General features: G+C 33.6%; 2 protein-coding genes and 1 pseudogene across 2 annotated transcripts; 2 read left to right on the forward strand and 1 right to left on the reverse strand.

The window, feature by feature from the left end:
• The first annotated feature begins 4,997 nt into the window (after positions 1–4,997).
• Positions 4,998–7,322, forward strand: LOC145948521 (uncharacterized). The gene is made up of 3 exons (XM_083058202.1): positions 4,998–5,823; positions 6,038–7,128; positions 7,235–7,322. The coding sequence occupies exons 1-3, from the start codon at positions 4,998–5,000 to the stop codon at positions 7,283–7,285; spliced, it is 1,968 nt and encodes a 655-aa protein (XP_082914328.1). The 3' UTR covers positions 7,286–7,322.
• Positions 7,323–7,506: 184 nt separating this feature from the next.
• On the forward strand, positions 7,507–8,508 carry LOC145948519 (uncharacterized). Its single transcript, XM_083058201.1, has one exon. The coding sequence runs from the start codon at positions 7,507–7,509 to the stop codon at positions 8,506–8,508; it is 1,002 nt and encodes a 333-aa protein (XP_082914327.1).
• Positions 8,509–10,289: 1,781 nt separating this feature from the next.
• LOC145948520 (uncharacterized) lies at positions 10,290–12,553 on the reverse strand (annotated as a pseudogene).
• Positions 12,554–12,557: the final 4 nt, after the last annotated feature.

A 12,557-nucleotide genomic window follows, 5' to 3' on the forward strand; every position in this document is an offset into this window, starting at 1 on the left:
ACATTTTATACTTAATCATCTGGTGATCTCCTACCGCAAACTCCGTAACTGAAAAGACAGCCTTTATAGCAATCCGCGGTTAGTCACATGCAAGAAAATATAGAGGAAAAGTACATATTATAATTTGAAAAAAATGAAAATATAATATTCATATTGTGCAATGTTCAGTTTAAGTCAATTCAGATTTCTTCGATGTTTTTCAAACATAAAGAAGAACAACTGTTTACAGAGTTCTTGGCTAAGATCTCCAAAGTATGCTATACGTATTGCTAAAATTCTTTCATTCTTTTGTAATTCTAATACTTTTGTCCTTTCTTTTGTTCAAAAAAGTGATACATTATCTCTAACGCTGTTTTTGTTGCGAAAAATATTTTTTCTCTCTTATTTTTTTTCATTCTCTCTCATTCTCTCTACTTTTGTTCTTTCGTGTTTCTCTCTCTCTCTCTTCTTCTCTCTCGCGTTCGACACAATCATATCGATATGAAATATTTTTATTTGTAAGTAATGTTTTGTTTCATTTTTAATTTATGTTTTCTCTACTTTTTTGATAGTTCTTCTTTTATCTCACGAGATCTTTTTTTCTTTTCTTCTTGTGTTCCAATTGTCATTAACGTCTACTGTTCATAACGATATGATTCGGATATAGAACTCGCAATAAAACGATAGAATTATAAGATCATGTAATTAAAATAAGGATAAGTTCAGTGATACATATTTTTTTAATAAATATAATAAATTTTAATGAATAATTCAATGTGTTCTATTTTAAAGCACAAAACATAGAAGATAAAAAATTTTACAAAATCACTAATAATGCGTTATAGTTAAAACTTCAAATTTCAAATGTTTCTTTTTTTATTTAGAATGATTTTTTGCCGAGTCTTCTTCTTTGTATAAACTAATGTATACTGATGACGGTTCAATTTTAAAGAAAGAAAAAATCATACTTCAAGAAATTTCTTTGGAATTCTCTGTAGCAATTGTATATCTAAAATATGAGTATACATATATACAATATTAAAAGATCAAAAATAATTTATAACTTTATAATATAAAGTCGGTTTCTGATTTAAAACGGACATTGAATTAAATCGTCGCATCGCTGGCATCATCATTGCATTTATCATAGTTTAAAATTAATAAATAAACGGGCTAATAAGAGCCGAGCGCGGATAGAAGCGCGACAAAAAAAAGAAACGAACTTATAGTTATAAAGTTAATTTATTCAAACGTTTCGGTCCCTGATTCGGGCCATTCTCAGTAAGCTGTACAAACATAAAATAAAAATAAAAGGTAAAAAATACAAAATTGAAAAAATGGCAAAAATTATTTAACAAAAAACGGTGAGGCGATGGTAAACAGAAATTTAGTATAATTATAATAAAAAGGAGGATCAACATGAGATAAAGAATAATTAAAATTAAAGATAGAAACAATACGTACATAAAAGAAAGAAAGAATGATTCATAAGAATCGTGCGGCAAAAAACGGCGAAGAGCCCCGCAGCCAATGTATAATCGCAACAGCGTCACCTCTCATCGTTACCAAACGGAAAGAGTACGTTTGTGAATGCATATTATTGCAAACCTGTGTTGATTAAAGAAAAATTGATCGAGCTAACAAAGAAACACGAAAGAAAGAGGCAACTTACCGATGCTAGAAAACACAGAGGCATACGGGAACGTGACATATACTCGCACTTGTTAAACGATACATCGCGACTGGTCTTTAAATGGAAAGATGAGATCGAGACAATAATATAAACACAGAACTGAGGTCAACCGAAAACAGATGATAAATGAGCGCACGCTTGGCTTTAGATATTATACATATGTTCTATCATCGGGAAATATATATGGTCTAAACACTCCGTGTCATAGTTTAGTCTGTAAGAACAACAAAATATTGTTGTATTGAATTACAGACGAAATTCACTTCACGCGCTGCTGCTGAATGTCAGCGTAAACTCGCGCAATTTCACTGGCGCGTCGAGATCCGTATGTAACGTCTCGCTAGATTAGTCGATCTTCTTTTGTTTATAATTTAAAGATATTAAGAACTACTACTATACTATTGCTACTATTACTACAACTGACATTCCTGACTTTAATATTTTATATTTTTTTTGTTTGTCTTTATCGATTTTGTAATAATTTTTTCGGAATAATCACAATTGAAAATATTATTATAATTTTCTACGAACTCGCTCGAGTCTTTCTACAGTTAATGGTAACGCTTGAATCGCTCGTTTGGCTGAGTTGCTATGTAGCCAAGATTTGTTCGCTATCGGTTTCGGGGGTGTCTTGTTCCCTTCCGACATTCACGCAGAAATATTATAAGGGTCGGACTTACAGTATTACGGCTCGCATCTTTACGCTCTATATCGCTCGGTACGGCTTGGCTGCTGTTGATGCAACTCGATCGCTCCTGGGCTGATAACGGCTGGCGGCTTGGTGCTCGTGCTTGATACGGCAGGCCGTCGCTCGGTGCTGACGCGTTGTCCGTGGGATTATCGCAGGTCGGCGTTGTCCTTGGGACGTTGGCGATCCTACTCGATTCTCAGCTGCTTGCTTCTCGCTCTTCGTATTGCTTGCGTTGTCCGTCCTTCTCTCTCACTGCACTGTGGCTTCTGCTTATTTCCGTCAGCTGTTTTTCTAACTGACGTGCCTGCTTCCACACGTGCCTGCTTCCACACGTTATGTATGTGTGTATATTGCCGGTCTTAATTTTTAATATACTGCTTTCTATGTTGTCCGTCGATTATTTCGACGTGCCTGATTTTTCTAATACTTTTGTATTGTTTTCAGGTCTTCAGGTTCCTGCTAGTCCTGGCGGTCCGTCGGCGCGATCCCACCGGTGCCACCAAAATGTTGTGTCGCCGTACGGGGTTGCGCCGAGTGAAAAGGATGAGAATCCTCGGGTCGCACAGGATGTCGTAGGAGCCGAGGAGTTTAATAATTAGAAATATACTCTTTTTATTTCAATTATCTTGAGTTTTCACTTTATTTTGCCCTTCTCTCGATTTAGAGGTATTCTTACAGTAGTCGGTTGTTAGTTATTAACCGTTTCTTATTAACGCTGTTTAATAATTCGATCTATTATTAGCGATTTCGTTACTTCTGATTTAGATCTTAATTTGCGACTTGCTTCGCGGGCTGACTCTCGGTCTTTTATATTCTTTGTTTCTTGGATTTATTTCGGGAGAGACACTTGGAAACAGGTCTCTGATTGGTTAGTAATATTCACGCGTTTTTGTTCTAACTGCAAGCGAAGCAGGTTGAAGTCGCAAGTATTCGCTTGCATCTCGCGGTTTCCGGTGCTTCGCGCGTGTCTCGCTGCGTTAGCGTTTTCACGCGACGAGCGTTTGTCGAGAGCGCTCTTTTATAAGCAAAAATGTTTTACAGTATTCTATAAAGATATTCAGTAAATTCTAATTTCTAATAACTACTGGTTATAGTTCGGGCTATAAAACTAGCTCTTTATAACCGAATTATTGTATTAGTATCAGTTTTTAATTTTATTATTTTAAAATAATTTCTATTCCTAATATTTATTCCTAATATTTTCTCTATTGTGCGCCATACACATTGATAATAATATTAATTTTTAAACAATGTTCCAAAACATTGATAATAAGTATTGCATAAACATAATATCATAACATAAGTATCATAAACATAAGATCATAAGTAGTATAAATCTAAGATAGTAAGTATAACTTTCACATATAAAAGTAATACTAATTTAACAAAAAATAAAAGTCATAGCATCTGTATAGGAAAGTCTATTCGAATCTTTCATAGAGTGCCGTGAGAAAAGAAAAAGATCTGGTTGCTATGCAGCTGTTTATGGTGGTTCGTTGGATGTTTGAATCGACACGATGCGCATCGTACGGAAATATCAAGATCATCAGAGATACATCGAAATATATTTGGTTAATTACATATATCTGGTTAGGAAGGTCGACTTTGTCCAATTGGGGACATCATGTAAGTACATATCATGATAGTCGATACCTTCCATCAAGCCAATTATTTGAGGCTAGCCATAAGGTGATCATCCAAATTCTATCTTTGCCTTATGGTGATTAATATATCTTTGCCTTATGGTGTTTTATATCTTTATCAAACAAATTATATCTTTGCCTTATGGTGATTAATCTATCTTTGCCTTATGGTGTTTTATATCTTTATCAAACAAATTCTATCTTTGCCTTATGGTGATTAATCTATCTTTGCCTTATGGTGTTTTATATCTTTATCAAACAAATTCTATCTTTGCCTTATGGTGATTAATATATCTTTGCCTTATGGTGTTTTATATCTTTATCAAACAAATTCTATCTTTGCCTTATGGTGATTAATATATCTTTGCCTTATGGTGTTTTATATCTTTATCAAACAAATTCTATCTTTGCCTTATGGTGATTAATATATCTTTGCCTTATGGTGATTTATATCTTTATCAAATTAATTCTATCTTTGCCTTATGGTGATTTATATTTTTATCAATCTAATCTTATCAAAGCTGATTAATATTTTCTCTGCCTTAAAAGGTGATAACTGAAAACTATAAAACTCTTATTCATATTTTGCCTTACGGTGATATTATCCATAATCATTTTTATCTTGCCTTACGGTGATATCATTTAATTCATATTTTAATTATATTTCCTAATTTCTTTAGAGACGCAGGAATTCTTTACAGATATATATATATATATATATCCTGGTTCCTGTTTTGAATCCTATAAATATTCTGGTTCCTGTTTCTAAGATGAAGACAACTCCTATATAACCTGTACTACATTCAGTCCTGTACATAATATGAAATAACGTCGTAAAACAAGGAAGGATTATACATAGCAAGAATATAAAAAGAATTGATATTAATCTTGGAATAAGAGTTAAGAAGTTACGTTCGGTACGTACAAAAATTACATTTTATTGTTATCGAACATTTTTTGGTCCTTCGAGCCGGATCCCAAGCTTTTCAAGATGTCTAATATAGAAGCAAAGATCGCTTTACAAAAAAGTCGATTTAATCTAATACAAGATGCAGCGGATTTTGATATCGTAGAAATTTCACGTTTAAATCGTCAATTAATTAATACACGTTTGGATTTACTTGATCAGAATTGGTCTAAATTTCAAGTAGAACATGAAAATTTATATCTTGAGATACTTTCTGAGAATAATGATCAATCATATATTAAAGAACACGTGTATGAACGTTGTCAAGCGTTTTATGTATATTCTCGTGCTAAATTACTTACATATCGAGATGATTTAGAAACGGTAGATCGGCAATCTCGACCTACTCATTCGGAACATGTAGCATCATCTACCTCACAATTACCTCGTAGTGCATTGCCTCGTATAAAATTACCAAGCTTTTCAGGAGATTATCAATCATGGAGATCATTCCATGATTTATTTGTTTCTTTGATTCACGATAATGAAGATTTATCAAACGTTGAGAAGATGCATTATTTGAAGACATGTGTAACTGGTGAAGCGGCTCGGTTAATGTATAATTTGCCTATTTCTGACGAAAATTTTACTGTTGCATGGGATATATTAGTTTCAAGATATGAGAATAAACGATTTTTGATTACTACTCAATTGGATAGAATTACAAATTTAAAACCGCTTAAAACAAAATGCGCTCAAGGTCTCAGAACTCTTTTGACAACCATATCAGAAGTTATTGGTGCTTTACGTGCTTTGAACTGTGAAGTAGATCATTGGGATCCATTATTATTACATCAGCTCGTAAGAATACTTGATCCTGAAACTCGAGAAGCATGGGAGGTTAAACTTGGTTCAACCTCTTCATATCCGACTTACTTACAATTTGAAGAATTTCTTATTGGGAGGACACGAGCTTTAGAGAATCTTAATTTACATAATAATACTTTTTCTTCTGGATCACATAAGGATAAGGATCATTCCTCTTTTGGAAAGTCTCGTACAAAAATAGCTGCTCATGTAGCTACATCATCTAATCAAAATTCTTTTACTAATTCTTTCATTAGGTGAAGAATGTGAAGAATCGTCATCTGCTGTGGAAATTGAATCTACACTTTGCAAGATATTAGGTCTTATTTGGAGACCCGACTCGGACACGTTTCATTTTTCAGCTTTACCAACATCTACTACAAAATATACTAAAAGAATAATTTCTTCTGAAATCGCAAAATTATATGATCCATTAGGACTTATCGCACCTATTCTCATAACAGCCAAAATCTTTCTTCAAGAACTCTGGTTAAGAAAGATTGAATGGGATGAACCTCTTTCTCAAGACATGCAATATCGTTGGGAGAATTTTAGAAAACAACTTCAGCATCTAGATCAATTAGCAATTCCTAGATGGTTTGGTTATGTTCATTCCAGTACTTCTGTTGAAATTCATGGATTTTCAGATGCATCAGAATTAGCCATGGCAGCTGTGATTTATATAAGAATTTCCAGTAACGATGGTAAAATATCTACTCAACTGATTTGTTCCAAGACAAAGGTTGCACCAATTAAACGGCTTACGATTCCACGTCTTGAACTTGTTGCGGCTTTGTTATTAGCGCGATTAACTGTACATACTTTAAAAGCACTAGCACTTTCTGACGTATCGGTGTTTTGTTGGTCTGATTCATCTGTAACTCTTTCTTGGATTTCGGCTCATCCAACCAAATGGAAAGATTTTGTTCGTAATCGTGTATCTACTATACAAGAATTATTACCTTATGGATCTTGGCATTTTGTTCCTGGGAAAGAAAATCCTGCGGATTGTGCATCTCGTGGTTTAAGGCCAGATCAATTAATTAAATTTGATCTATGGTGGAAAGGACCAAATTGGCTTTCTGAGTCTCCATCATCTTGGCCTTCTTTCAAGTGTAAAGAGTTACCGGAAACTGGTTTGGAAGAACGATCCAGACAAGTCATGATTGCTGTCACCCATCAACCTTTATACTGGGAATTGTTGGATAAGTACTCTTCACTCATGAAATTATTACGAATTACTTCTATTTGTCGCAGATTTATTCGTTGTCTCCGTAGAGAATCACAATCAACACTGATTAAACATCCCATAACACCCATGGAAATCGAGAAGAGTCGTAATTTTTGGGTACGAATTGTACAACAAGCATGGTTTTCGAACGAGATTCGTATAATTTCTAATAGAGAGCATTTGCCTAAATCCAACCCTTTGATTCGCCTTACACCTTTTATAGACCATGAAGGATTACTTCGTGTTGGAGGTCGTCTCCATAATGCACAGATAGAGTCTGACACAAAACATCCACTTATTATACCAAGAAGATCTTCGTTAAGTATTTTGATTATTGATGATGCTCACAAAAGGACGCTACATGGAGGTACTCAAGTTACTCTCGGTTTTTTACGAAGTTCATATTGGATTATCGGTGGAAGAGCACCTATACGTTCTTACATCCTAAGATGTGGAAGGTGTGCACGGTATCGCGGAATTCGAGCGAAACAGCTCATGGGTCAATTACCATCATCACGTGTGACTCCAGCAAGACCTTTTTATAACACAGGTTTAGATTATGCTGGTCCCGTGATAATGAAGACTTGGAGAGGGCGAGCGGCAAAAACTTATAAAGGCTATTTAGCTATATTTGTTTGTCTCACAACATCAGCAATACATATAGAAGTAGTTACGGATTATACCACTGATGCATTTATAGCTGCCTATAAACGGTTTACTGGTAGAAGAGGTATATGTGCTACGCTACAAAGTGATTGTGGAACAAACTTTGTTGGAGCTGATGCAACTTTAAGACGTTTTTTCAAGTCATCTTCTAATGAATTACGTGACCTTGCCTATCTTCTCGCTAAAGATAACACTGAATGGAAATTCAATCCTCCATCAACCCCTCATTTTGGAGGAAAGTGGGAAGCAGCTGTAAAATCTATTAAATTTCATTTACAACGAATTTTAAAGGATACTATATTAACGTATGAAGAAATGACAACGATAACTGTACAAATAGAAGCAGTGTTAAATTCAAGGCCATTATGTCCTTTATCAGATGATGCATCTGACTATTCACCCCTGACTCCAGGACATTTTCTTATTGGAGAAGCACCAACTACATTACCGGAACCGAGTCTATTAACTGAAAAGACATCTTTGCTTTCACGCTGGCAATTACTTAAACAGAAAGTAGATCACTTTTGGTCAAGATGGTCTATAGAGTGTTTACAAAGGTATCAAGCCATTTCTAAATGGTATCACCCTTCGAATGAAATAAAGGAAGGATCCTTAGTATTAATTACGGATGAGCGTTACCCGCCAGGAAAGTGGCCCCTCGCAAGAGTCATACATTTACATCCAGGACCAGACGGTTTAACCAGAGTTGTTACAGTGAAAACTGCAAACTCTATTTACAAGAGACCTATAACAAAATTATGTATTATCCCAACTGATCCTGAAATTCATTCAACAAATCTATTGTTGAATGCGGGCGGAGAAAATGTATAGGAAAGTCTATTCGAATCTTTCATAGAGTGCCGTGAGAAAAGAAAAAGATCTGGTTGCTATGCAGCTGTTTATGGTGGTTCGTTGGATGTTTGAATCGACACGATGCGCATCGTACGGAAATATCAAGATCATCAGAGATACATCGAAATATATTTGGTTAATTACATATATCTGGTTAGGAAGGTCGACTTTGTCCAATTGGGGACATCATGTAAGTACATATCATGATAGTCGATACCTTCCATCAAGCCAATTATTTGAGGCTAGCCATAAGGTGATCATCCAAATTCTATCTTTGCCTTATGGTGATTAATATATCTTTGCCTTATGGTGTTTTATATCTTTATCAAACAAATTCTATCTTTGCCTTATGGTGATTAATCTATCTTTGCCTTATGGTGTTTTATATCTTTATCAAACAAATTCTATCTTTGCCTTATGGTGATTAATCTATCTTTGCCTTATGGTGTTTTATATCTTTATCAAACAAATTCTATCTTTGCCTTATGGTGATTAATATATCTTTGCCTTATGGTGTTTTATATCTTTATCAAACAAATTCTATCTTTGCCTTATGGTGATTAATATATCTTTGCCTTATGGTGTTTTATATCTTTATCAAACAAATTCTATCTTTGCCTTATGGTGATTAATATATCTTTGCCTTATGGTGATTTATATCTTTATCAAATTAATTCTATCTTTGCCTTATGGTGATTTATATTTTTATCAATCTAATCTTATCAAAGCTGATTAATATTTTCTCTGCCTTAAAAGGTGATAACTGAAAACTATAAAACTCTTATTCATATTTTGCCTTACGGTGATATTATCCATAATCATTTTTATCTTGCCTTACGGTGATATCATTTAATTCATATTTTAATTATATTTCCTAATTTCTTTAGAGACGCAGGAATTCTTTACAGATATATATATATATATATATCCTGGTTCCTGTTTTGAATCCTATAAATATTCTGGTTCCTGTTTCTAAGATGAAGACAACTCCTATATAACCTGTACTACATTCAGTCCTGTACATAATATGAAATAACGTCGTAAAACAAGGAAGGATTATACATAGCAAGAATATAAAAAGAATTGATATTAATCTTGGAATAAGAGTTAAGAAGTTACGTTCGGTACGTACAAAAATTACATTTTATTGTTATCGAACAGCATCTAACATTATTGTAATTATTTTAAGTATTATATCAAAACAATAATTTCTGTTTGTTTATAAATAATTTTAAAAGTAATAAGTCTTTTTTATTCATCTTCATTATCTACTAACAAGGGAACGGTCGGAAGTGTCCCTCATCGATTTTAATGAGCTTTGAATATGTTGTAGAGCATTAAAAAATATTAGACCCGTATTTTTTTAGCAGCGTATCTCGACGTTTAGGGATAAAACACCCTCTTGAAAAAAATCGGTTTTTTTATTTCTAAGCTAATACCGTCGAAACGATAAAAGATATAAAAAAATGTTTCAAATAAAAGTTTTATGGTTTTTAATGTTCTTTAAAACAGTGCAATCAAATTTTTCAAAAATGTCAAATTTTTCGAAATCCCCCTCCCACCAAAATTTTCGAAAATTTTGATTGCACTGTTTTAAAGAACATTAAAAACCATAAAACTTTTATTTGAAACATTTTTTTATATCTTTTACCGTTTTGACGATATTAGCTCAGAAATAAAAAAACCGATTTTTTTCAAGGGGGTGTTTTACCCCCTAAACGTCGAGATACGCTGCTAAAAAAATACGGGTCTAATATTTTTCAATGCTCTACAACATATTCAAAGCTCATTAAAATCGGTGAGGGACACTTCCAACCGTTGCCTTGTAAGTCGATAATTTTTCTTTGTAATCGTTTCAATCTTTTCCTGTCTTTTATTTTACGTAATTCACCGCTGTGAAGTTAGCCCCTCATTATTTAAAAAATTAATTTTTTTTCAGAGTTCTGTGTAGATCTCCGATAGTTCCAGAGTTCTTGATAGTTTTAAGAAATAGTTCTGGCCATTAAAGACATGAAAAAGCATTTCAAAGATATGGGGGGCTAACTTCACGCAGCCCCCCATTTTTGAAAAAAATTTTTTATTAGAGTTCCGGATAGATTTCACATAGTTCCAGAGTTCTTGATACATTTCAGAAATAGTTCCGCTCGAGAAAATTTAAAAAATCGAGGTTGAATATTCAAAAGTAGTCCCTCAAAAATAGTCATAATTTTAAAAGTATCAGTTTAATGCAATTTTCTTATTAAGATTTTTGATAGAACTCCGCGGGGGCTATCCAGAACTCTTAATAGAACTCTCAGAACTCTTAAAAAATTTTTTTTGTACTTTGAACTACAAATTCGACACATATAATCGTTCGTAACTTTTTCGCTATCAATTCTACAGACTTTTGCCATTAAGATTTCAGATAGAACTCTGCGGGGGCTATCAAGAACTCTTAACAGAACTCTCAGAACTCTTAAAAAATTTTTTTTCTACTTTGAACTACAAATTCGACACATATAATCGTTCGTAACTTTTTCGCTATCAATTCTACAGACTTTTGCCATTAAGATTTCAGATAGAACTCTGCGGGGGCTATCCAGAACTCTTAACAAAACTCTCAGAACTCTTCAAAAATTCTTTTTGTACTTTGAACTACAAATTCGACACATATAATCGTTCGTAACTTTTTCGCTATCAATTCTACAGAGTTTTGCCATTAAGATTTCTGATAGAACTCTGCGGGTTCTATCAGAAATCTTAATGGCAAAAGTCTGTAGAATTGATAGCGAAAAAGTTACGAACGATTATATGTGTCGAATTTGTAGTTCAAAGTACAAAAAGAATTTTTGAAGAGTTCTGAGAGTTCTGTTAAGAGTTCTGGATAGCCCCCGCGGAGTTCTATCAAAAATCTTAATAAGAAAATTGCATTAAACTGATACTTTTAAAGTTATGACTATTTTTGTTGTACTACTTTTGAATATTCAACCTCGATTTTTTAAATTTTCTCGAGCGGAACTATTTCTGAAATGTATCAAGAACTCTGGAACTATGTGAAATTTATCCGGAACTCTAATAAAAAATAATTTTTTTAAAAAATGGGGGGCTGCGTGAAGTTAGCCCCCCATATCTTTGAAATGCTTTTTCATGTCTTTAATGGCCAGAACTATTTCTTAAAACTATCAAGAACTCTGGAACTATCGGAGATCTACACAGAACTCTGAAAAAAAATTAATTTTTTAAATAATGAGGGGCTAACTTCACAGCGGTACGTAATTCGCTTTCCAAATATAAGATCCAGTGACGTATTCCATCTTGGGTGTTTTCATCATCATCAGATATATTTATTAGTGTTTGAGATGCAGTTTTCCAAAAATTTAATCTAGCATCTGACATTTCTACCAAAGTTTCCATTTTTTTGCAACGCTCTGTACGACTTGATGATCTGCTTGAATTGGATATCGAACTTGCCGAAAGAGTAGGCGAACGACGATTATAGTCAGTAACAGCTATAAATAATAAAAAAATAAATTAAAAACGGTTTTAAAGATTATTTATTTCTAAGAAAATTAAAGGCCCTTGCAAAATGCTAGGCGATAGCGATAGAAATAGCGATAGCGATAGAATAGTACCTATTCTCTATTCCTATTGGTAAATATTTTTTATTCCACCAATAGGAACAGAGAATAGATGCTATTCTATCGCTATCGCTATTCCTATCGCTATCGCCTAGCATTGTGCAAGGGCCTTAACTCTTATTACCATTCTTTCTATTAGTGAGATTGTACACATCTGTATATTGCAACTCCTCCAATGATGAATCGTTATTTATATTTATGATACATTAGGTTGACTACTAGAACGCTGTAATTTCTAATTGAAACAGTTAGAAAATTGCAATGTATTAACAAAATAGCAATATATTCTTTGCAATTACTATCAATGAAGATTCTCCTGATCTTGTCGCAATGTGAACACTTAGAAATGACATATCGTCGAACTACCACCACGTAGGCTTGTACAAGTACTCTGCGTTGATACCACTGCTT

Source organism: Prenolepis imparis, unplaced genomic scaffold (genome assembly GCF_030444845.1).
Source record: "Prenolepis imparis isolate NDT839.2.m4 unplaced genomic scaffold, iyPreImpa1.0 SCAF_433, whole genome shotgun sequence".
NCBI lineage: Eukaryota > Metazoa > Arthropoda > Insecta > Hymenoptera > Formicidae > Prenolepis > Prenolepis imparis.

Bases quoted from the DNA above. Each gene is read 5' to 3' on its own strand.
- LOC145948521 (XM_083058202.1), top strand. From the start codon at position 4,998: ATGTCTAATATAGAAGCAAAGATCGCTTTACAAAAAAGTCGATTTAAT. The intron at 5,824-6,037 runs GTTCAACCTCTT...TTCTTTCATTAG, and splicing joins AGCATGGGAGGTTAAACTTG to GTGAAGAATGTGAAGAATCG. The intron at 7,129-7,234 runs GTACGAATTGTA...CACCTTTTATAG, and splicing joins AGAAGAGTCGTAATTTTTGG to ACCATGAAGGATTACTTCGT.
- LOC145948519 (XM_083058201.1), top strand. From the start codon at position 7,507: ATGGGTCAATTACCATCATCACGTGTGACTCCAGCAAGACCTTTTTAT.